The 25,670-nt window shown below is 39.1% G+C and overlaps 4 protein-coding genes and 1 long non-coding RNA gene across 7 annotated transcripts in view; 3 read left to right on the top strand and 2 right to left on the bottom strand.

Moving 5' to 3' along the window:
• Window positions 1-1,066: 1,066 nt before the first annotated feature.
• Window positions 1,067-3,111, bottom strand: LOC103936261 (MDIS1-interacting receptor like kinase 2). Its single transcript, XM_048579777.1, has 2 exons — window positions 1,758-3,111; window positions 1,067-1,664 (listed from the first exon to the last, which is right to left on the bottom strand). Exons 1-2 carry the CDS (start codon window positions 2,665-2,667, stop codon window positions 1,294-1,296), a joined length of 1,281 nt encoding a protein of 426 aa, XP_048435734.1. The 5' UTR covers window positions 2,668-3,111; the 3' UTR covers window positions 1,067-1,293.
• A 3,015-nt stretch (window positions 3,112-6,126) lies between these two features.
• LOC125475226 (probable E3 ubiquitin-protein ligase ARI7) overlaps window positions 6,127-25,670 on the top strand; it is a 52,285-nt gene continuing 32,741 nt past the window's right edge. For 2 of the 3 annotated variants that reach the window (XR_007256645.1, XM_048579792.1), the window contains exons 1-5: window positions 6,127-6,192; window positions 6,936-7,043; window positions 7,185-7,275; window positions 7,384-7,473; window positions 7,925-7,972. Coding sequence is in view for 2 of the 3 variants with exons in the window: in XM_048579792.1 (XP_048435749.1) it covers window positions 6,185-6,192; window positions 6,936-7,043; window positions 7,185-7,275; window positions 7,384-7,473; window positions 7,925-7,972 (345 nt within the window). In the remaining variant the exon portion in view is untranslated. The remainder of the gene's footprint in view (window positions 6,193-6,935; window positions 7,044-7,184; window positions 7,276-7,383; window positions 7,474-7,924; window positions 7,973-25,670) is intronic. The other variant, XM_048579793.1, reaches the window with a different exon arrangement.
• Window positions 18,793-20,210, top strand: LOC125475224 (NAC domain-containing protein 41-like). The gene is made up of 2 exons (XM_048579789.1): window positions 18,793-20,037; window positions 20,127-20,210. Exon 1 carries the CDS (start codon window positions 18,847-18,849, stop codon window positions 19,978-19,980), a length of 1,134 nt encoding a protein of 377 aa, XP_048435746.1. The 5' UTR covers window positions 18,793-18,846; the 3' UTR covers window positions 19,981-20,037; window positions 20,127-20,210.
• LOC125475231 lies at window positions 21,365-22,256 on the top strand. Its single transcript, XR_007256649.1, has 4 exons — window positions 21,365-21,401; window positions 21,517-21,599; window positions 21,746-21,841; window positions 21,955-22,256. It is a non-coding gene; the product is annotated as an uncharacterized LOC125475231 (long non-coding RNA).
• Window positions 22,936-25,321, bottom strand: LOC125475222 (MDIS1-interacting receptor like kinase 2-like). Its single transcript, XM_048579776.1, has 2 exons — window positions 23,566-25,321; window positions 22,936-23,472 (listed from the first exon to the last, which is right to left on the bottom strand). Exons 1-2 carry the CDS (start codon window positions 24,677-24,679, stop codon window positions 23,102-23,104), a joined length of 1,485 nt encoding a protein of 494 aa, XP_048435733.1. The 5' UTR covers window positions 24,680-25,321; the 3' UTR covers window positions 22,936-23,101.

The following is a 25,670-nucleotide window of genomic DNA, read 5'->3' as shown; positions in this document are numbered from 1 at the left end:
ATGCTTCTGAAGCTGAAGATTTGGAAGATCCAACTACTATTGATGAATCGCTTTTCTGGCCGTTTGAGCAGAAAACTGATTGGAATTCAGGAGCAAACTGGAATAACTTTTCCATGTCACCCTGGAAGGGCATAAGTATAACATGGGCCTTGCTGAGTTTGATGGACACAAGCGAGTTGATTCAGAATTCAACGAAGATGATTTCTTACTGCATACGTCTCCTTGTTAGTTCGATTGTAGAACGTTTCTCATTGCGTAGATGAATGAACCACAAAGTAAAAATCTGGACGCTTATAACAGTCTTGGTTGGTCTTTTAACAATCATATACAGTCGGTTTAAGGCAAAGCGTGGCCTGAAAGTATCAACTGACAATAGACCAATCTCATCCATCCAGTTATTTTCGCCCTTTCAGCAACTTCTGCACAGTCAACTTATTTGTAGGTTGTTTACATTTCACTGTAATCCCTATTGCTGCATTCTCTTTTCTTGTTTATTAGTTTTGCGAGAAATTTTCAGCTCAAAATCGTTTGAAGCCAGTCAACCAGTAAGCAGATACCATACTGTCTCCAATCCATATGTGCTTTTGGTTTGATGAATCCGTGTAGAAGCTATAGATTACGAGAACAACTCCTGATGGGATTTGGTTTAACGCACAGAAGCTATAGATTTGCTGTCCTGGTAAGAGTTGGATTGAGGCACAGCAGCCATGCTTGTTTTATCATTACGCGGGAGACTTGCTCACAATACTACGGTGTTAACAGATTGTCGTGTCAAAGTGTCTTCTATTGTGCTGTAGTGTGAATGTGAAAGCAGTTCTGGTTGTTGCAGATTTAGAGAGGAAAGGCACAAACCTATATTCGACATAGCGGAAAAGTTTAAGAATGCCTGGAAGATCAAATGTACTTCGACATAGAGGAAAGGCACAAAGATGCAAGGGTCAGATTGCATCCTGTAGTTCCATATGTGTTTGCTTTCAAAATAATCCATGGCGAAAATGATCCATGCAGGTTCAATTTTTTAGGGTAGCTCTGTGAACTAGAGGAATGACTCAAATCCATAATTCAAGTTTATTTATTAATTGTGGAGTTATTTTGACACATTATGGATTATCGGTTTAATGCAATTACGATTAAGAAAATTCATCACACATTAATCCACATTCGACAAATCATACAGATGAGTAATTACAGTACTGAAGATGTATGGCAGGAATACAAAAGGGAAATTTGAGCTATTCGCCCTTTTCTTCTTCTTTTTTTTTTTTTTTTTTTTTTTTTTTTTTGTTTTTTTATTTATAGTGCCATTAGCTTGTTGATTGTCAACATACCAAATGGTTCGGGAAGGCAAGGCAGGGTTTGAGCTAAGAGTTTTTGTGCCGTAAATAACATCGTAGGTCTGGACGCTGGACGCGTTCGTACACAGGCCAAGGCCATTGTCACTACAAGCACCACTGCCTTTGCAGATTCATTGGTTGGCGTTTCCAACCTTTGGTCTAACAAATCTTTCAGGAGCAATTCTACATTGTGCCTCCTTGATTTTGATGATTCTTGTAGCTGGGACTCTAGCATATCTCCTGGGTGCCTTCCCATCATGACTTCGAGCGCCACCACTCCAAAGCTATATACATCACATTTATCCGTGACTGGCATAGTGTATGCAAGCTCTGCACATCAATAAAAACAAAACTGGCTACCTTAAAACATATCCCAATAAGCAAAAAGATGAACCATAAATTTACAAATTAAGTTTACATTACCTGGTGCTATGTAGCCAAATGAACCAACGATATCTGTCCAGTTGGATGAATCTGTACTCAATAACCTGGCTATTCCGAAATCTGAGAGACGAACCTCGAAATCAGACTCAAGCAATACATTGTTGACGGTTATGTCACGGTGCACAATTGGTGGAGAGCAATCATGGTGCAAGTAAGAAAGTGCATGAGCAAGTCCTTGCACAATTTTGACTCTAGTTGCCCAAACGAGTTCATTAACACCTTCAACTCCATACAAAGCTTTTCCCAGGCTTCCTCTCTCTAAGTATTCATAAAGCAAGAATATGCAACCCCTCCTTGAATAGAAGCCATAGAGCCTTATGATGTTCCGGTGCCGGATGCTTGTCAAAGTTCGGATTTCATTCTGAAAGCTATGGAGATTGATTGTTGGAATATCATTAGAGTCTGACATGTTAAGCCTTTTAACTGCAACAACTTGGCCTGATTGCAACTCTGCCTTGTAAACCCTTCCGAACCCTCCTGCCCCAATGCAGTACTTCTCATGAAAGTCATCTACAGCCTTCACAACTTCCGCAAACGTAAACTTTACTTCCTCTTGCAATATCATTGACTCCAAACTCTCAAAGTTTTCAGAAGTGTTGACTTTGTTCAAAACGAGACTGGATTTTTTACGGAACATAAGACCAATGACAGTTGTAACCATTAATAAACCACAAACAGGCACAAGGATACCAATTAGAACTCTTCTGTTATCCTTTTTGAAATTTCTGTTGGGCCGAGGGGGTACGTTGGGCTGAGGGGGTATTCTGTCTACACACCCATGCAACCCAGAGTTTCCAACAAAAGCATTTTCTGGTGCCCATGCTAAATTGCATGGGATTCGGCCAGTGAAGTTGTTATAAGAAAAATTAAAATCACGAAGAAAAAACATGTTGACAAATGATGGGATTTGCCCCTATAAAAGGACAGTGAAAAGGCAAGAACTGAACCTGGAACCTGGAACTGGAGACAAAAGTCGAAAAAGGACAGTGATCCGATAATTTGCATATTGGAGAGGTCTATTTTGGAGACTGTTCTGGTTTTGGAGCAGGAAATGGCAGTCCAGTTGCAGAGGCTGTTAGGGTTGGTGAGGGACCATGAATTGAGTAGCCAAGGTCGCCATGATGATGGATAAGATGAAAAGCCGTCCTTCCATCTGACGAGCGATTCTGCTTGTTTTCTTGGCGATATTGATGTCGTTTTGATCAGTGGCAATGCGGACAGCAGCAGGAGCATATAAAGAAATGTCATGGTTTTGAATTGCAGTATGATCTGTTTTTTCGCCAGTTTGTATGCGTCACAAATAAATATGGGAGCTAGTAACAACTTTGGAGGTGCAGAGTTTCTAATCCTTTCTTAACGCTTGGAATTTCTGAAAGAATTTTTAGCTCAACCAAGAGCCGTATGGTGCCAGTGTTGACTGACCCGGTCGGTCTAGTCTTCCCGTCAAGCGTGGAGTTGACGCTTGGAATGTTTGAATAGTATTAGTCTTCAATATGACCACAATTGAAGACCATGTGAATGCTACAAGGAAATTGCAGCAACCGTGACTTTGTGTTTGCTTGCATGCAATTGTGCATGTTTTATTTTCTATGCATTAAATGGCAAATGGAGAAAAAGTTGTACTCTGTAGGCTAGGGATAGAAAGGGGTGCATGCTAGGTAGGCTAGGTGTTGATTATGTTACGTGAACTTCAGACTTTTTGGTCTTCGAAAGTGGGAAGGTAAGCATCATAGAAGCATCCAAGGGGTAGAGTATCCGACTCTCCCTTGGGAAAGGTTGACCATGGGTTGAGAGAAAATCAAGGGAGCTAGAGTGAAAAGTATTTTAGTGAAAGAACTGAGGCTCTTGGAAAAATTATGCGAGTAGGTGTACAGGGGTTTGGGATTAGAATTGGATTATGTCGATTTAACACATGTGTAACTTGTACTGTTATTCTCATAGTAAAGAGCAATATCTCTCTGGGGACATAGACAGGTTTTTTCCGAACCTCGTAATTCTCTCGATGTCTTTATTTCTTGTATTTTAAATTATTCTACCGTGTGTTTGTATTTTGGTGAGGTTGTAGTCTGAATCTCATTTCCGCACTAACGAACGGGCCAAGACACAACCGATGACGCATATAATATCCAACATGGACGTCAAGCATGTGCGTTGAGGCATGTAAACGTATGTCACACACGAAGACGGGGTGCAGTCTCTCCTGTCGCAACTCCGAGATTTGATACTACGTACCCATGTTTCTTCAAGAAATGCCTCTACTGTGGCAACACAAAAGAAGGAATGTTGAAGGCCATGCGAGTGGACCTTTCTAATCCTTGCAAGTGCCTGTAGTAGTATATACTTTCTATTACTGCTCAAATTCATGGAAATAATTATGTTTGTACCTTGATTTACAATATTTTTGTCATCTAGACCTGAACTGAGAAAAATTAATAAAGTTGGACTACTTTATTAATTTTTCTTAAATTTTTTTATAAATTCAAGTATGAGACATGTTGTTGAGCTCTTAAGGAACGTTTGTTTGCCTTCTTTAAGTGGGACTGGAGACTAGATTAGGTGTTACTGTAGTCTCATGGTTGTTAGAGGAAGGGACTAACTTTAGTGGGATTAAACCTCACTCGCCTTGACTATGGGGCTCGCTAGATAGTCTTAGCAAGACCCCCCCCCCCCAACCACCACCGGATTGCTAAGACACTTCTTTTCTCTTGCGTTGTCCCACTCGACTCCTCGCTCTGCTCGACTCCTCATCCTGCTTGACAACCTTGTTGGACCATCCCAGGACCACCGTCACGTCCTCGTAAATCACAGCTTCCTCTCCCACTTTCTCTTCTTAGTTTTCTTCAGTTTTGTTTTGAAGATTCGTCAAATTATTAATGGGTTTTGATAGATTTTTGTTTTTGATCGATTTGTTTAATTGATTTCTCATATTTGATTGGTTTCTGGGTTTTGATTGCTACCCATTTGTTTTCAATTTATCTGCTATTTTTCCTTTTATGAATTGAAATACAAAGTTGTTCTATGTAAATTGTGATATGTTTTGTGATTAACTCATTAATTTCTGCTGGTATATGATCTTTTCCAGTTAATCAATACCTTTTACATTAAGGCTTATGGTAGTCTTACAAAAATCCAACGAATTGAGTGGAACTGTCGGTGAGGGTGAGGGTGAAACCAATGTTCAAGAAATCTTATACAAGGCTCGTTCATCTTCTAAACTGCAAATTTGGTTCTATTTACTATCAATTTGAGTCGATGAAAGTTTGATAATTCTCCAAGTTGCAAAAGCACCTGCAATTCGTGAAGAAGAAGAGGGCTATGCCCTTTTATTTTTCCATATATTCATTTTGATATTTTTAATAAAAAATAAATTAAAATATTATAATAATAATAATTTATTGTTAGTCTAGCTTCTTAGTCCAACGCTACACCAAACGCTTCATTAAGCCAGTCCAGTTTAGTCTAGTCTAAACTTCTTTAGGTGTAGATTTGAACTTAATAAAAGATTCAAAAGCGATTTTATTTTGTCTATTTATAGAGATGCAAACCTAAAGTTGTACAATAAATCTGAAATGTTTTTGGCTACCCAAGATTTGAATTATTATTATTAATAATAATATAAAACATCTATAAATGTCCTTAAGATTGGCTTTTCAATAACAATATCAAAGAGAACATGTTAATGTATCAACTTTATCAAACGTCTATCTCATTACTTTGTTTCCTTTTGCATAGAAAACTAATGTTATCATGATAAAAAAGTCAAGTTAAAAAAAATGGTGTTATCTATGTGTTTCGGTACTCAATAATGCCAGGTTGACAATTTTAAGCAGAAATTAGGTTCTCATTTCTCCTTTTGCTACTCTATTGATTAAAATTTTATTCCTTTTCAATTTTTGATCAAGATCCTTGGGTATTAATAACATCATTAATTATTTTAATAATAAAATATTTTTTATTTCTAAATATATTCATTTAGTGTTAAACATGTTACAATTAGTATATTTATATTTATGGCTAAATTTTTTATCATATATTTTTATTTTTAGTTTGTACCCATTTTTAATTTGCAAACCTTTTTAAATTTGTACCAATTTTCTTTTCAGTTTTAATTTGTACCCATATATTAATTTATTTTTTTGCCCATTTGTTTACCAGCATGTGACATTGTATAATTAATCAATGATTGAAAAATTACATATGGTATATTTATGTTTATGGCTAAACTTTGTATCATATATTTATATTTTTAGTTTGTACCCACTTTTAATATGCAACCTTTTTTTAAATTTGTAATATTTTATTTTTAGTTTTAATCTGTACCCATGTATTAAACTTTGTATTGTCGTCCTGTCGACTGTAGCACTGTGGAGAAATGGATTTCAAACAACAGTGCTGAGTCTGAAAACATGAACTGGTTTGTATTTTCTCTTAGCATCCAAAATTGTATTTTGTGGTTTTACACTTTTATTTAATGCATTTCTCTTTTGATACATTTATTGGCTTTCTGGTTGTTTCCATGGTAAGAATACCCCTTCATTATGTGCTTGTCATAATTAGAGTATTATGTTTTTCTTCTCCTTCTCTAACCTTTATTTTTCACTAATTTTCATGTGCTGATTTGATAACTTCCACTGCTTTTGGTATGCAAGAGAATTTAATTTGATAAATTGTGGGGAAATATTAACTTTTTTGGTAATAGGTTTTATGTGCAAGTTACGCGTGTGTGCATGGATTAGTGTGTCTAGCGTATGAAATCCTCTTAAATTTTTGCTTCAGACCATGTTTGGTAACTCGGATTGGATTAGGATGGAGGGTTAGATTGCTTTGGATCACGTTGGATAACATTAATGCAATGTTCTGTTTGGGTGCTACACAGGATACGGGGCTGTGAATAAACTAAAACATGCTCGTTTGAATTTAATTTTCATGGCCTAGTGTAGGGCATGGTGCTGCGTCACTGGTCCTGTAACGTCTGGAAGTATATTCATTAATTATGTTGAATTGAGTGGTGCAAAGTGAAAACATGATTAGTTTTAGTTTCAGATACTCCATTGAAAGTTAACTTTTATCAACACTTTTATGTGAGTTGGTGGAATTCTTGGTAATTCACGATTCATTTTGTATTGTTCTGTCCTAACCTTTTTTAATGATGCTCAGGATACTGGCCAATTCTAAGCCATGTCCAAAGTGCAAGCGGCCTATCGAAAAAAACCAAGGATGTATGCACATGACATGCACACCACCCTGCAAATTTGAATTTTGCTGGTATGCTTTCTGCTTCTGTTTCTTACTTCAATGGAAATTTATTATTGTTTGAAAAAAATATCTGAATACTTTTCTTTTGATTCTGTTCTAATATGGTTAAGTTTTACATGTGATGCTAAATGAATTATATGTACCGTGCAGGCTTTGCCTTGGTTCATGGGCGGAGCATGGTGAAAGGACGGGTGGTTTCTATGCACGTAACCGCTACGAGGCAGCTAAGCAAGAGGGAGCTGTAAGGATGATTTATACTTTTCTTTGTAGTAATTCTGTTTTATTTCCCCTTTTGGAAGAATAGCATTCTTTTTCTTCTATTACTTAGAGTTTGTATTATTGATTGTAGTATGATGAAGCTGAGAGAAGAAGAGAAATGGCAAAAAATTCTCTGGAGAAATACACTCATTATTATGAACGTTGGGCAAGCAATCAGCAGGTATTCACAATTTTCTTTTTCAAAATTCCGCTGTTTCTTGTGCTATACCATGAATTCATGCAAGAGATCTTCATCGTGCCAATTTTTAACAAATTCAGTTATGTTAGTAGCCTGGCTGTGTTTTTTGTCAGTGACCTTTTTCTCAATGATCAGAGAAGATATTGCTTCTCTTGACACTTATTTGATTACACTCTGGGTTTCTATTTCAATTTTCACCGAATTTGTTGCGGCAAACAGTAGTAGGTAGGTAGACACCTGTGCGTGACTTCAGTTTTGCAGGGACTGCATAGGAGGGTGGAAGCTTCCTTAAATTAGAATCAAGATTTTTCTGTGCATTATTCTTCCATCTTACGAATTTAATTGGCTATGCCTTAATGCTGCTTTAAAATGGATCTTTATGAAAGTCCCTCTCTCTTTCAATCATTGACTAATTTTTTTTCTTCCTTGGCAGTCGAGGCAAAAGGCTCTTGCGGATTTGAATCAAATGCGAACTGTGCATGTAAGTGTATGTGCTACATGCACACATACATATATACGAATAAAACATATATACATGATTTCATGTATTAGCGATTTTCATTCTTGGATGAAGTTCAAATGTGTTTAACAATATGAGCTTAGAGCTCATCTTCTACTCCATTGTATAACTAGAACCATATTTAAACTTTGCAGATCTGTAATATTATTGATCAATTGTAATCGACCATGTTGCTAATGACAGATGCTAGGAAGATTGTATTCGTAATTGACCATGTTGCTAATGACAGATGCTAGGAAGATTGTACTTATTCTATTCATAGATGCAAGGCTAGAAATTAAGTTTGTGTAGGGTTAACAGCATAAACATGAGATTTTATGTGTTTTCACCTTTCAGAAATTAGACTTGAGAGAATAGAAAAATTGACCATAGTTGTGTTGAGAAGTCAATGATATCATTCCTGATATCTTGGCTTAGTTTTAGGAAACTATCTTGTAAATTTTTTGTAATTTATTTGTGATTATCTGTAAACCCTAGAATGTAGGATAGGTTACTTCTTTGGCAAGTACTCTCTTTGTATAAAGTCTCTTAGTATCAATTGAAGAAATTAATCTTCTGCAAAATATTCTTTGCACTTTTTTCATGGTATCGAGAGCTAGGCTGAAAACCTAGTTCCTTCCGCTGCCTTTTGTTTATCTGTTCTTTTCCGTCGTTTGCCATGGCTACCGACGCTGTTTCTGGAAGCAATTCCGATGCAAAGGCTAATGTTTCCAACCCTTTTTTTATTCATCATTCTGATCATCCAGCCATGATGCTGGTTTCAAAGCCCTTGAATGGGGATAATTATTCAACTTGGTCTCGTGCTATGAAGATCTCCTTGAGTGCCAAAAACAAACTTTGTTTTGTTGATGGCACTGTCCTTCAACCTTCTGTCAAGACCAAGCCGGACGATCACGCTTCATGGCAGAGATGCAACGACATGATTGTAGCATGGATTATTAATTCCATTGACTCGGATATTGCTGACAGTATCCTTCATACGACTGATGCTCATGCAATTTGGGAAGAATTACGTGAGCGCTATTGCCAAAGTAATGCTCCTCGAATTTTTCAACTACAACGGGACATTGCTTCACTTACACAAGATCAACTCTCTATTGCTGCATATTTTACGAAGATAGAATTAGTGTCCGTAGGTGGAGACAGGTTATGACTTGTGAGACAGTTAGTGGCTCTTGAACTATCTCGGTCATTAAGTAAGAGATTCATGTTTAGTAGCGTGCAGTATTGGCTCCTGTATGGAATGCGTGGTAGGAAGGAAATGGCGGGTTATTCTTTTTTTGACATAAGGCAAGGAAATGGCGTGATAGAATTAGTGTATATCTGCAGGAACTAGTTAGGAGTTGTTTTTTAAGTTTTCTGAAATATGCAGTTCGGCTTTTGTCTTCAGGTGAGGCAGAGTCTGCTTTGGAAAGGCTTCATCAGTGTGCAGAGAAGGAGCTACTGCAATTCCTTGGTGCAGAAGGCCCATCGAAAGAATTCGTTGATTTCCATACAAAGCTAGCTGGACTTACCGGGTAAATATTGTGATGAAATATTAGTTGAAATTGATTTTCTATGGGATGTTTTGTGTTGAAATGTGTCTTGTCCAAAAAACAAATGGAGTTATGTGTAAATAAAGAGGAAATCTCTGATCTGGTTAACCGCACTGAATTTCCTAGTGTATAGTTGTCTGTTCAACATTGTCTGGATGCAAAATGCAGCAAATGAAAAGGTCGAATCAGTGAGTCTTTAGTATAGGAACTGGAAGGAAGACAATATCCTTTTCTGAGTGTGCGAAGTGAAGAGATAAAAGTGTGTAAAAAAAATTAGAGTAGGTCTGTTAATGTGTTGCACGGTCGGTTATCTGTGACTACAAATTGATTCACTCCCTTGCCTGATTCAATCTTCTCATCCATTTCCCAATTGTGAGGAGTGTACAATAGACGATGGATTCTTGGTACGAAAACTATGATAGTCTGAAATGGAAAAAAATGCAGATGCCGTTTAGGGTAAAAAAAGGTTGGCCTGTTGGTATTTGTGTGTGTGGGTGGAAACATAATGTGATTATTCTGTACATAACATCGATGTGCTTATAACTAGGGGTTCCACGACCTAATTTAAGTACATTGCAGTTGTCTATTGTTTGGACTCGTTTTCTGAACCCGTATGCTGTGAAATTATTCCGAATTGCATTCATTGTAATAGTTAAAAGCAAGTAATGAGTAACAGGAAAAAAAACATCGCATATCTTATGCTTATCGCGTCATTGTTTGGTTTTAGTTTTTGCAGTTTGCACTCAACGAGTGTATGATCAAGAACGTTGGTTCTTCTAAATCCGGATTCGAACGGTGCCCTATTCTATCCTATTTTTACTTGAAATATATTTTGCTAATTAAAATGTGGCCATTTTTTGTTTCAAAGTCATTAAACATGTGTACAATCGGTGTTTGGAAAATGTTTTGTCTAAATTATTAGAAAATCATGGCAAGAAAGTATATTAATGCTTGAGGAAATTTGATGGGATGTGTGTGGAAATAATACGAAGGAGGAATCGGACAATTTTGGTTTCAGTGGTCTATTAAAGTTTTATAGCCACAATGATCATTGAGATTAACATAATTCATGACTTCGATCATTGAGATTTGAGTTCCATAGAAGTAGTCTCTGAATTTGTCCGCCATCAATCATTTTGATCATTTTGTGTAAAATTTTCATCAAATAAGTATAAAATGATAAAAATATCTTTAATTTTTATCAAATCATTTTGGCTCATTGTTTATTAAATTGAGAGTATTTTCGTCAATTTATCAATGTTTATTAGAATTTTTTACTGAACAATTTAAAATAATTGATGGTGGACAAATTCAACGACTACTTCCATCTAAGTCAAAATCTTATCGAGCACCTTACTCGCATCGCGTACTCCCAAACGCCACACTTCTCATATACATCTGGATCAAACAAACAACTCGTAACCTAGACAGTGATACGATTCTGCGATAGCTTTTGAGTTTTTTTTTTGACTAAAATACCCCGAGCTCTGCGATCTGCATGATTTGAAATTTGAGGGTAATTTAGTCATTCGGTACACAATGTGGTTGGGTTGGGCTTTGGCCCTTTGGGGAGGGGTTCCCACTCGCAGGCGCCAAGGAGCAGAGGGAAAACGGCATGTGATGAAACCCGCGTTTTAGCGGTCCTATTCCCAAACGGTCATATTTTCCCTTTAAATTTCAAAACCCCCATCCCACTCCCTCACTGGATCTCTGGATCGCGCTCTCTCTCTCTCTCTCTCGCTCAAACGATCGTGTTGCGTTGTTGCGTTCTCTCTGTGTGCTTCGGAATTCGAAGCCCAATTCAAATTTGTTGCTCTTTCTCTCTCTCTCTCGCTTGATCTCTCTCTGAGCAGAAATTGGAAGCTCGATTCAAATTTGGGGACGAATACATCCTGTTCTCTGAGCCTTTTCTTCTGTTTTATTTCTCGGTATCGTTAATTTCTGTCTGTCTAGCACTGTAACAAGAAACCCTAATCCCCAAATCCCGTATAATCAATTCAGTCGCACTCTTCGCTGATCTTCTTTATTAGCCCTTGTGTTTGGAAAGTGTTGCTTTTTCTTCTTCCACATTACCAACTTAGGTTTTTATTGGATGTGTCATTATTAAAAGTAGGGTGGATAACAGCTCAGCTGCTGTTGGTGTTTAGCTGTTGCTTTCGGTCCTCTATCATCTATTGTTTTTATCCATTGCTTTCGGCCCTTCTTCACTGTAAAGCTAAAGTTAGATAATAGATTAAGATTAGTGGGATTGGAGGTCATCATTATGTTGGCTTAGCTGCCATGGTCCTCCTTTCTTCTTCACGTTTTTTTCTTCTCCCATATATGTTGCATCGTGTAATGTTTTTCAGACATGAAATATACATCAAACATTCAACATGGTATCAGAGCGGGCATCATCCTGAGCCAGTTCTGTATATCGAACCTGCTGTGTTTATTTTTCAAAAACAATGGCAGATGGAAGTATCATTGCTTCTTCATCTGGAAGCGCTTCTGAAATGGATATCAATCCAAACCAACGACTCAGTTCAGTATTATTGAATGAGTTTAATTATTTGCCATGGGCAAGGGCTGTTAGTCTTGCTCTCGGTGGAAGATCCAAACTCGGTTTCATCAATGGCAGTCAACCTGCACCAGATGCTTCTTCTTCAGAATATGGATGGTGGCTATGTAAAGATCAACTGGTTATGTCATGGTTGTTAAATTCTATGGAAAGGAATATTGCTGAAATCTTCAGCTATTCCGAGTCGTCTCTCATCCTTTGGACCACCGTGAAGGAGATGTATGGAAATCAAAACAATGCAGCTCGCATCTTTCAACTCAAGAAGGATATCTCCAACATACAGCAAGAAGGTAAAAGCTTTGTTCAACATCTTGGTTCTTTGAGAAGCATGTGGAATGAGTTAGATGTGTACAGACCTCACACAACTGATCTCTCTGTGCTCCTTAAAAGAACTGAAGAAGATAAAATTTTTCAATTATTGTCTAGCTTGAGCTCAGAATATGAGGATTTGAGAAGTCACATTCTCATGAACTCGGAGCTACCATCCTTCACTAGTATCTGTGCAACTATCCAACGTGAGGAAGTAAGGAGAAAAGTCATGAACAATGGTATAAAAACCAACGTGACAGAAGCTAGGGCTTACCTGACAAATGAAAAAAGATATAAAGGAAAAAACCCTCATTTAAAGTGCCTACATTGTGACAACATCGGGCATGTGAGAGACAAGTGCTGGATCCTACATCCAGAACTCAAACCTGACTTCATGAAGGATAAATCCGCACCAAAGACAAGTCGAGCACACCCTCGTGCCAACACTGCAACATCTTCATCTATCAACAATGTTGATACCTATCAACAGTTCACTGCAAATCCTGCCATCCTTTTAAATGAGTTCGCAGCGTATCTCCAACAAAAGAAGGGAAAAGAGGATGGATCGGTTGATCATGAAGATGGAAGTACTACTGCATTGATGGGCAAATTTGCAGGTTTTTTAGCTGATGCTGATTATGTACCTCAGACAGACTTGAAAGGTATCGTAACTGCTTTCCAAACTGCTCTTAAAATAAATGAGTTACATGATTTTTGGGTTGTAGATTCTGGTGCCACAAACCATATGACTAATCAAATGTCAAAGTTACATAGATTTGAGAAACTACATAATCCTTCACATGTATCTGTTGCTAATGGTGAAGGTGCTAGGATTGTAGGAAAGGGAAAAATCCACCTGATATCTGATCAAATAGAGTCTATGGCCCTATATGTCCCATCATTTCCATTTCAACTTCTCTCAGTGGGAAGAATCACAAATTCCTTAAATTGTTTGGCCATTTTTTCACCAAAAACTGTCATTTTTCAGGATTGTATAACCAAGAGGACGATTGGTGAGGGGTTTTACCTTGATGGTCTCTATTACATATCAAAAAGCTCTTCCTGTGGGTTCCATGCCAAGTCAAAGTCCATCCATACCTCCATTCAAGCTTCCACCTTGTGGCACCAACGACTAGCTCATCCATCTCAACCTATCTTATCCACCTTATTTCCTGACTTAGGCAAAGAATCAACCCACTGTGAAACTTGTCATTTGTCAAAGGCAACAAGACTACCTCTAGGGTCTTCGATGTCTAGAGTTTCTCATCTTTTTGAGCTTGTACACTCTGATATATGGGGACCAACAAATGAATCTTTTGATGGTTATAAATATTTCATAACTTTTGTTGATGATTATTCAAGAGCCACCTGGTTATATTTATTAAAATAAAAAAGTGAGGTGATGGAAGTGTTTAAGGACTTTCACAACCTTGTCAAAAATCATTTTTCTTCTCAAATCAAAACCCTAAGGTCTGATAATGGCACAGAATACATGTCCCAAGTCATGACTCAATATTTGAGCAACAATGGCATCATACATCAAACTAGCTGTGTTGGCACACCCCAACAAAATGGTGTTGCCGAGAGAAAAAACCGAGATCTCCTTGAAAAAACTAGGGCATTGATGTTACAAATGAATGTACCAAAACGTTTTTGGTCTCAAAGCGTCATGACAGCAACTTACCTGATCAACAGATTACTTAGTAGGGTTTTGGGGTTCAAATCCCCAATGGAGATAGTCAAGAACAGAAAGGTGGACTTGTCTCACCTTAAAGTCTTTGGATGCATCTGTTTTGTTCATGTTCAGTCATTACATCGAGACAAACTTGATCCTAGGGCAACTAAATGCATTTTCCTTGGCTACTCGTCCACACAAAAAGGGTATAAGTGTTATAATCCACAACTTAAGAGATTAATTGTTTCAAAGGATGTTCAATTTCATGAAACTAACTCTTATTACAGTAAGTCTCTGGATAGTACAAGTCAGGGGGAGATTATCTTGGACATGTTTCCACTGCCAAGGACTGAGATACTCAACAATGCGGGTGATCAAACTCACACAATGGATCTTGTGGCTCCAAATCAACCGGATTCATATGACGACAGCAACATGCCTGTAGAAGATGAAACTCTACGTAGTATTGGTCCTGAAGAACCTTCAGAAGAGTCTCTTCCTACCATACCTCGACGAAATCCAACTCGTGAGAGGCACCCACCAGCAAGACTGCAAGACTTTATTACGTACAAGCTCAAGCACCCCTTATCCAACTACTGTTCTTATCAAAAGTTGTCACACAATTACACTGCCTATTTGAGTAATATATCTGCGCATGAAGAGCCTCAATCATTTCAAGAAGCTAACCAATCCCAAGTGTGGCAGCAAGCAATGCAGGATGAACTGCATGCACTCGATCAACATAAAACCTGGAGCATTGTGCCACTGCCCAAAGGAAAGAAGATAGTAGGCTGCAGGTGGATATACAAGATTAAATTCAACTCGGATGGGTCTATTGAAAGACACAAGGCACGATTAGTGGCCCGTGGCTTCACTCAAACATTTGATGTGGATTACAAGGAAACCTTTGCCCCCGTTGCAAAGATGAACACAGTGCGCGTACTCTTGTCTGTGGCTGTCAACAAAGGATGGCCTATGTATCAAATGGATGTAAAAAAACGCCTTCTTACATGGTGAGCTTGAAGAAGACGTCTACATGAGATTACCACCGGGTCACTCTCAAAGTCATAAACAGGATGTTGTGTGTAAACTGCACAAATCAATTTATGGTCTTAAACAATCACCGAGAGCCTGGTATGCTAAGCTCAGTTCAGTCCTTATCAGTGTTGGTTTTGGAAGAAGCAATGCGGACTCTTCTTTATTTGTACGCTTAGGCACCGCTGGTACATTGGTTGTTCTTGTGTATGTTGATGACTTGATCATCACCGGAGATAACCCTGAAGAAATCAAAGAACTCAAGCACTCCCTTCAGCAACGTTTTGCAATAAAAGATCTTGGTGTTCTGAGATACTTCCTTGGCATCGAAATGGCTACATCTCACAAGGGCTTCTTCCTTAACCAGCGCAAATATGTTCTGGATCTCCTTAAGGAAGCAAACATGAGTGATGCTAAACCGGTCCCTACACCTCTTGACATTAAACTTAAGGTCAGCTTAGAGGGTCAATCTCTTCTAAACATAAGTTATTATCAGCGGTTGGTTGGTAAGTTGATATACCTGACCATCACAAGGCCCGACATTACCTATGCTGTCAGTATTGTTAGCCAATTTATGCACTCTCCCACGATGGAGCACTTTAACCTAGTCAAAAGGATACTTCGGTATCTAAAAGGTTCTGTGGGACGTGGTATAATCATGAAGAAAAATGCAAGCACTCAGATTACAGGTTATTGTGATGCAGATTGGGCTGGCAATTCCATTGATCGTAAGTCTACAACGGGATTTTGCACGTTTGTGGGAGGCAACCTTGTCTCATGGAAAAGCAAAAAACAAACTGTCGTTGCAAGATCCAGTGCTGAGGCAGAATATCGGGCAATGGCATCTACTGCGTGTGAACTAATCTGGCTCAAAGGTTTACTGTGTGACTTAGGTGTTTTCAATCATCAATCCATGTCCCTTTTCTGTGACAATCAGGCTGCAATGCACATTGCTTCCAACCTAGTTTTTCATGAGAGAACCAAGCACATTGAAGTCGATTGTCACTATGTTCGTACACAAGTTCAATCTCAGGTTATCCAAACGCATTTTGTAAGGAGCTCAGATCAACTTGCGGACCTATTCACAAAATCATTGGCCTCTCATCAGTTTCAGCTTCTTCTTGGCAAGCTTGGATCTATCAACCTTTTGGATCCAGCTTGAGGGGGAGTATTGGATGTGTCATTATTAAAAGTAGGGTGGATAACAGCTCAGCTGCTGTTGGTGTTTAGCTGTTGCTTTCGGTCCTCCATCATCTATTGTTTTTATCCATTGCTTTCGGCCCTTCTTCACTGTAAAGCTAAAGTTAGATAATAGATTAAGATTAGTGGGATTGGAGGTCATCATTATGTTGGCTTAGCTGCCATGGTCCTCCTTTCTTCTTCACGTTTTTTTCTTCTCCCATATATGTTGCATCGTGTAATGTTTTTCAGACATGAAATATACATCAAACATTCAACAGTTTTTGGTTTTCGCAGAAAGCACACCGCTTTCGTCTGTTTGTCTTGTGTTTCGTGAAGAAATTGGAAAATTGGAGATGAGGGGTCAAGATTTGAGGCTCACTGTCTCTTCTCTCAAGCGTCCGCGTTTCCCTGATTACGGTTTTGGGTGATACGGTCAAGAGGCAGAGGACTCATGATTCGGATGATGATCTTTTGGTAACGAAGGACTCGATTAGGGAGCTTGATGATCTACTTCATCACGAGGGGTCCTCAAGCAGCACCACCGAAGCAAATGATTGCTTGGATGATGATCTGTTAAGATCCTTAATTGATGACTTTGAGCTTCTGCCTAATTCTGTTGTTGCGGCCTCTGCTGCAGACGAGGCTGCTGTTGTGCCTCGGCTGACTACTCATCTCAGTCATCATCATCACGAGATTGAGGAGGGGCCAAGAACCGCGGATGAAAGAGAGTTGGATGATGAGGAGGACTTGATCACTGAATTCTTTAATCATATTGGAGGAAAGGATGATGAAGACCCAAATCAAGATCATGTACATCAAGCTACTGAGCCTGATCACACTACTCTGCTCATCACCATCATCCCGTTCCCTCCTTTTCAAGTCATTATTTTTCCAGTTGTGGTTGGAAACATAGGAAGGCCACGGGCCTCGGTTCTCCATTTTCTCTTGATTTGCTTGCTCACCATCATCATCATCTAGAAGCGGGGCAAGAGGAAGAGGACTTTACACGGAGTATACACGCCTTGCCTGAATCAAGTTGTCAAGCTATTAGCGTCATCTCTTGTTTTTATACTACTAGTAGAGTTCAAGAATTCAGATGAGCACGGTTACCTTTCAGCTTTTTCTTTCCGACTTCCGGTTTAATCATAGTTAGTTTATTAGTTTTCAGTCTTTTTATTTACACGGAAGACGTGACATAGAACCGAGGGCAATGACGTTCTAGGATTCATATAGCCGACCCTACTTAGTAGGAAAAGGCTTTGTTGTTGTTATTGTTGTGGATAGAATAGTTTTCAATCTGTTATTTTGTCTAGCTGGTGGTCTTACTCCGTACTTTTGTCAATCTTGAGGAAATGTGTGGACAATATACGTATGAATGTACATGAAGTTCCCAATAGTTCTGATTGCATTTGCTTTTGTTCTTGTCATTTCTTTCAGCACACTAGTTTTTGTTTCAATTTTCAGACGTTGGCGAACAGTAGTACTCAGTTTATCACTGTTTGTTTCGACATCTACGTTTCGTTTCATGAATAATCAATCTGCTAATGACTGATTCCGGACATGTTTCTTATGAAATCTTCTCCAACATAGTTTTGGACAGGAAGAACATAAAAGGTGTATTAGAGCTGGGAGAAAATCTTGTTACTCCTATGAAAAATGAATATGCAACGTTATGTGAACATCGTGACTATGGCTTATCGTGTCAATCATAGGAAATCGTAACTGTGGCTTGAACATAGAAACATCGTGACAATAGCTTCTCGTGTCAATCATGCAATGCTATGTGAATACAAATATGAAACAAATCTTTTTCGTGTCGTAATCAACTTTCAATCCAACTTTCACCCTTAAATGTTTGGGTTCATTAATTTAATATAAAAATCTAAAAAAATTGACAATAAAATGCCAGATAACCAAAAGAACTGGACCCAGCAGAAAAACAAATGGGCCAATAAGTAAAAATGCCACGTGATTAAACCAATGGATTTTTTTTTTTTTTTTTCCCTGCGTTATTTTAGTCATTCGGCTCACAATTTGGGGGTATAGGGTGTGGTGGATATGAAAATGCCACGTGATTAAACCCGCGCTTAAGCGGTGAGCCTTGCAAGTTCGCAACGTTAACATCCAATTCCCAAACCAAACGGTCATATTTTCTTCCATTTAAATTTCAAATCCACTCACTCTCTCTCTCTCTCTCTCTCTCTCAAGATCTTTCTCTCTCGCTCTCTCTGCGCGTCCGAATTTGAACCAGAATTAGAATTCAGTGCTCCAACAGTCTCCGGTTGAATTGAATTACGAATACTCGAAATCGATTCCTCTTCGGTTGCTCTTGTTTGGGGACCAAGACCGCGATTGAGGAGACGTCGACGAGCTGCTCTCCTCGGCGAGCGAGCGAAATCGGCTTCCAGGTTTCCCTTTTTCTTCTCTTTAATTTCTCGCTTATTTTCTCTTCTTTATTTTGTGCCCAAGAAAAAATTAGGGTTTTTGCTGCTGCATTTGTTTTGTTTTGAATTGCATTCAATTGAAATCGCGTTTAGCTATGGAGGTGGGTTATTACGGTATGCCATTGGGTTTTCGGTTTCATCCTACTGATCAAGAATTGGTCAGTTCCTATCTTCGCGACAGAGCCCTCTCCGGAAAGCCCTTGGGCAAGCCGTTTATTCAAGAGTTCAATCTCTTCGGACAAACACCACCGTGGGTGGTTTGGGAGCAGTTCGGCGGAAATTCCCTACTCGATCAGGACTTGTTCTTCTTCTACGAGCTGCGTTCTAGAAGTGACAGCGATAGCCGCAGCAAACGCCAGATTGAAGCCGGAGGCACTTGGAGCGAAACATCCTCCGACAAAGTTTTAGGTTTGGACGGAATTCCAATCGGGGATAAAGGGCATTTCAGGTATAACAACAAGGGTTCTAATAACAATGGCGGCTGGCTGTTAGAAGAATACAGTCTTCTTCCTAATGTAGTTGCTGGCCCAAAGGTCGTTCTTTCCCGACTTAAAAGGAATCTGAGGTCTAGGTGTGGAAGCAAGATGAATTCCTCAAGTCCAACTCACGACTTCAATGAGAAGCCACCGATTAAGAGGGCAAGAAAAGAAGTATCGAATGAGAAGCCGCTGATTAAGAGAAAGAGAGCAAGAAAAGAACCGGGTTCACAAAAACATTCTAATGTGAATGTGATCACCAATACCCCTGCTGTTGTGCCTTTTGTTGGAATTGAAAGCAATATGATTACTGACACTAGGTATGATGATCAGGAGTGCATAACCAACATTAACGGCAATATGAAGCCGACTGATTTCTCTGATCCGGATAGTGTGATATTGATGAGTGATGTTCCTTCTTATCCCATATGCTTGGACAGCGACACTAGCAATCACGACCAGGGGTGCATAAGCTACATTAATGGAAATGTGATGCCCTTTCCCACTCATATTTCAGATCATGAATATGTGCCACTGATGAGTGATGTTCCTTCTTCTCCGATATTCTTGGGCGGCAGGGAATATCCTTTAGATGGTGAAGCAGTGCGTGGAGACATTAAAGAATGGTTGACAACGCTTGAAGGTAAATTGCCCCAGGAGTGGCCTCAAATTGACGAATTCAGCCAACTGTTAGATGGGTTCAATTACTGGACAGACTGTTTGTGGATGAGCGATTCTGCGAATGATCAATAGAGGGACGTAGAGGTGACAGCTGCTGTCTAATTTCCATGGCGTGCATATAGAAGCACAGTTATGATCAGTAAAGATTTTATTTCCGTTCTTAGTATATATGCTCTGATTTCTTTTGGTTCATTAGTTAATTAACAAATTTGGTATAGGTGATTACCTGGGCCTTCTTCTCTGCCGTACTGATCCATTGCGTGCCTTTCATTTTGCTGCACCTCAGGTCTACCGTGTTTCCCCCAGTCATGTGTATGTATGTGCTTCTAGGATTGTTTCCAATTTTAATGCAGTGAATGCTTTATAATACATTTCTTTTGCACCCAAGTATCTTACTTTCTTTTTATTTTTATTGACAAAAGGTTTCAAGGTTGATGATTTCAATTACTATACTAAATTTGAAAATCAAATTAATGTTTTCTTTTCCTTTGAATTACTCCCTCTGCACGTGTGGCTTCTGAGCATGTGCATGTTCTGCGTATTGTGCTTGAATTGGATGGTAACATGGTGTGTTAAGTTTTTGTGTCAGTTTGTGAACGTGTTGATAGTTTTGTTGACGATAAGGACAATTATCAAGTTTCTTGCCACTGTTTTTATGGATTTTTTTTGTGGAATGTAAGTTTTCTCTGTTTAATTTTTAGTATTCATACCTTAGTCTATATTAGATATGTCACGTTCTGTTATGGACCAGCAATGCAAGTTTCTCGCTGTTGTCCTTAGTTGTGTTTTTGGACCGTTTTGCTTTTACAGTTCTATTGGTCTTGACATCTTGCCCATAACTGATTTTCTTTTTACAGTTCTTTATTTCTCTAACTCCGCCTGTGTAAGTTTATCTTACGCTGCCAGTCCCAAGCCCGGATAAAGGAGGAGGGGAAGGGCGTCAAGTAGTCAACAACCAGCACTTCGTTTTCACATCGATTCCCTATGAGTTCTTTAATTTCTCTGCTCAACAGGATGGTCGTGATTCTAAAAACATGAAGCACTTTATTCTTTCTTTACAAATTGCATCTCTTTAAGTACGAGGTAGGATGCGGAGCTCACATGCTGTTTCCTGTGTACTTGCAGTTCTTTTGGTGTAGATTTCTTCATCATGTGGTACTAGTTTTTAAAGCTACTGTCTCTTAGGTTTTCAGTTTCAGTAGCTGTTGATGTTTCTGATATTATGTATGTCCCATTTGTGAGAGCATGACAATCCTCACAGCCAATATTTGACTGTCATTTTGATCATTTGAAAGAAATGCCTTCAATTGCATTTCTGATGTGTCTGCTTTATTTTTATGTTTGTTATCGTTTGGCATGCATAGAGACACACTAAGATGAACAAGTAATATAAACTATCTTAATATTCAAAATTTGCAAAGGGTCATCAATTTCCTGTTTTCCGCGTCAGGTATTAAGAGAGTACACGATGATGGTGCACATGGCACTCATAGGTCGTGATTTTAGATTGCAGAAAAGTCTGTCTTTGTCGAATTGAACAAGGCTTCCTTCTATGCTTTATACTCTTGTTTCTTATTCGACATTATTGACCTTCAAATTTATGTACAGTCAAGAAGTATATATTGCAAGGAGGGCCAATGCACCTACCTTTTTCTGTTCCTCCCTCCAATAGTATCTTATCTTCAGGCAAGGTATGCTTGCCTTTTCATGCTTCAAATTGTGGCATATTTGTTGTTTCATGCTGTCTATGTATGCACTTTTCGGTATGAAGTGGTGAAGTGTATTAAAATTATCTCATTTTGAAGAGTTCTTCAAAGTGTCGATTGTGGTTTTGCAGTTTGTTAGGCGTCTGCCCTGCTGCACTGCAGGGTCAGATAGAGAGGTAGTGAGAGAAAACATGATGATGATCTTTGAGATTTGATTTGGAGGCCGGGTACAGATTCAAAGTCAGATTGGTTTCTGTCTGATTTTCCCAGCCCATCTTACAGAAGTAGTTGGTGGGGTCATAACTTTCAGTCATCTAATTCTGGTGTGATTTTGCATTAGGACATGCTTCTGAAGCTGAAGATTTGGAAGATCTAACTACTATTGATGAATCGCTTTTCTGGCCGTTTGAGCAGAAAACTGATTGGAATTCAGAAGCAAACTGGAATAACTTTTCCATGTCACCCCGGAAGGGCATAAGTATAACATGGGCCTTGCTGAGTTTGATGTACACAAGCGAGTTGATTCAGAATTCAACGAAGATGATTTCTTACTGCATGCGTCTCTTTGTTAGTTCGATTGTAGAACGTTTCTCATTGCGTAGATGAATGAACCACAAAGTGAAAATCTGGACGCTTATAACAGTCTTGGTTGGTCTTTTAACAATCATATACAGTCGGTTTAAGGCAAAGCGTGGCCTGAAAGTATCACCTGACAATAGAAGTCCAACGCAATAAGGGTGACATCTCATTTGTGGGTTGTTTACATTTCAGCAACTTCTGCAGAGTCAACTTATTTGTGGGTTGTTTACATTTCACTGTAATCCCTATTGCTGCATTCTCTTTTCTTGTTTATTAGTTTTGCGAGAAATTTTCACGCACAGAAGCCATGCTTGTTTTATCATTATGTGGATGGTTCCAAAGCCACAGGGACCTTCCCCATTTGCTAATTTAACAGATTGTCGTGTCAAAGTGTCTTCTATTGTGCTGTAGTGTGAATGTGAAAGCAGTTCTGGCTGTTGCAGATTTAGAGAGGAAAGGCACAAACCTATATTCGACATAGCGGAAAAGTTTAAGAATGCCTGTAAGATCAAATGTACTTCGACGCGCGACATGGTTCAAAGATGCATGGTCAGATTGCATCCTGTAGTTCCATATGTGTTTGCTTTCAAAATAATCCATGGCGAAAATGATCCATGCAGGTTCAAATTTTTAGGGTAGCTCTTTGAACTAGAGGAAGGACACAAATCCATAATTCAAGTTTTTTTATTAATTGTGGAGTTATTTTGACACATTATGGATTATCAGTTTAATGCAATTACGATTAAGAAAATTCATCACACATTAATCCACATTCGACAAATCATACAGATAAGTAATTACAGTACTGAAGATGTATTACATGAGAAATTAGATGGAATTGCGAGTGGCAGGAATATAAAAGGGAAGTTTGAGCTATTCGCCCTTTTTTTTTTTTTTTGTTTTATTATTTATAGTGCCATTAGCTTGTTGATTGTCAACATACCAAATGGTTCGGGAAGGCAAGGCAGGGTTTGAGCCGAGAGTTTTTGTGCCGTAAATAACATCGTAGGTCTGGACGCTGGACGCGTTCGTACACAGGCCAAGGCCATTGTCACTACAAGCACCACTGCCTTTGCAGATTCATTGGTTGGCTGTTCCAACCTTTGGTCTAACAAATCTTTCAGGAGCAATTCTACATTGTCCCTCCTTGATTTTGATGATTCTTGTAGTTGGGACTCTAGCATATCTCCTGGGTGCCTTCCCATCATGACTTCGAGCGCCACCACTCCAAAGCTATATACATCACATTTATCCGTGACTCGCATAGTGTATGCAAGCTCTGCACATCAATAAAAACAAAACTGGCTACCTTAAAACATATCCCAATAAGCAAAAAGATGAACCATGAATGTACAAATTAAGTTTACATTACCTGGTGCTATGTAGCCAAATGAACCAGCGATATCTGTCCAGTTGGATGAATCTGTACTCAATAACCTGGCTATTCCGAAATCTGAGAGACGAACCTCAAAATCAGACTCAAGCAATACATTGTTGACGGTTATGTCACGGTGCACAATTGGTGGAGAGCAATCATGGTGCAAGTAAGAAAGTGCATGAGCAAGTCCTTGCACAATTTTGACTCTAGTAGCCCAAACAAGTTCATTAACACCTTCAACTCCATACAAAGCTTTTCCCAGGCTTCCTCTCTCTAAGTATTCATAAAGCAGGAATATGCAACCCCCCCTTCTTGAACAGAAGCCATAGAGCCTTATGATGTTCCGGTGCCGGATGCTTGTCAAAGTTCGGATTTCATTCTGAAAGCTATGGAGATTGATTGCTGGAATATCATTAGAGTCTGACATGTTAAGCCTTTTAACTGCAATAACTTGGCCTGATTGCAACTCTGCCTTGTAAACCCTTCCAAACCCTCCTGCCCCAATGCAGTGCTTCTCATGAAAGTCATCTACAGCCTTCACAACTTCCGCAAACGTAAACTTTACTTCCTCTTGCAATATCATTGACTCCAAAATCTCAAAGTTTTCAGAAGTGTTGACTTTGTTCAAAACGAGACTGGATTTTTTACGGAACATAAGACCAATGACAGTTGTAACCATTAATAAACCACAAACAGGCATAAGGATACCAATTAGAACTCTTTTGTTATCCTTTTTGAAATTTCTGTTGTGTCGAGGGGGTATACCGTCTACACACGAGTCTACATCATACCCATGCAACCCAGAGTTTCCAACAAAAGCATTTTCTGGTGCCCATGCTAAATCGCATGGGATTCGGCCAGTCAAGTTGTTATAAGAAAAATTAAAACCATGAGGAAAAAACCTGTTGACAAATGATGGGATTTGCCCCGAAAGATGGTTGTGTGACAAATCGAGCAGGTCAAGTTGAGCTAAATTGCCTAGAATCTGAGGGATCACTCCTGTCAAGTGGTTCCTTCTTAGATTAAGCGTCAACAGAAAGCCCATATTTCTAACTTCCGTCGGAATCTTCCCACTTAGTTCATTGGACTGAAGTTGCAAAGATTCCATATGAATCCAATTGGAGACCAGGGAAGGAAGGATTTGACCAGTAAATAGATTATTATCTAAACCCAATTCAATGAGGTTGTTCAGATTGGACAAGGACAGAGGCAGTTCCCCATTGAGTTTATTGGAAGACAAGGACAAGTGGGTGAGGTTTGTACAAAGACCAAGTTCAGAAGGGATTGATGAGTTTAAGGAGTTGTATGAAAGATCAAGGTACTGGAGCTCCCTGAGTTGGCCTATCGAAGGTGGAATCGTGCCATAGATTCGGTTATTAGCTAAACTCAATTCGACGAGGTTGTTCAGATTGGACAAGAACAGTTGCAGTTCCCCATCGAGTTTATTGGAAGCCAGGGACAAGTGGGTGAGGTTTGTACAAAGACCAAGTTCAGAAGGGATAGAAGAGTCTAAGGAGTTGTATGAAAGATTAAGGTACTGGAGCTCCCTGAGTTGGCCTATCGAAGGTGGAATCGTGCCATAGATTCGGTTATTAGCTAAACTCAATTCGACGAGGTTGTTCAGATTGGACAAGAACAGTTGCAGTTCCCCATCGAGTTTATTGGAAGCCAGGGACAAGTGGGTGAGGTTTGTACAAAGACCAAGTTCAGAAGGGATAGAAGAGTCTAAGGAGTTGTATGAAAGATTAAGGTACTGGAGCTCCCTGAGTTGGCCTATCCAAGGTGGAATCGTGCCAGAGATATGGTTATTAGGTAAACTCAATTCGACGAGGTTGTTCAGATTGGACAAGGACATAGGCAGTTCCCCGTTGAGTTGATTGGAAGCTAGGAACAAGTGGGTGAGGTTTGTACAAAGACCGAGCTCAGAAGGGATAGAAGAGTCTAAGGAGTTGTATGAAAGATCAAGGTACAGGAGCTTTCTGAGTTGGCCTATCGAAGGTGGAATTTGGCCATTCAAATTATTTTGAGACAAGTCGAGGAACGTCAAGTTCCGGCATTGAGATATAAATTCTGGGAATTCTGAATGATATAGATAATCA

Source organism: the organism of the source record quoted next, unplaced genomic scaffold (assembly GCF_019419815.1).
Source record: "Pyrus x bretschneideri cultivar Hongxiangsu unplaced genomic scaffold, Pyrus_bretschneideri_v1 Contig14, whole genome shotgun sequence".
In the NCBI taxonomy this organism is placed as follows: domain Eukaryota; kingdom Viridiplantae; phylum Streptophyta; class Magnoliopsida; order Rosales; family Rosaceae; genus Pyrus; species Pyrus x bretschneideri.
The sequence above is the reverse complement of the archived record's forward strand: the minus strand, read 5'-3'. Positions and strand labels throughout refer to the sequence as shown.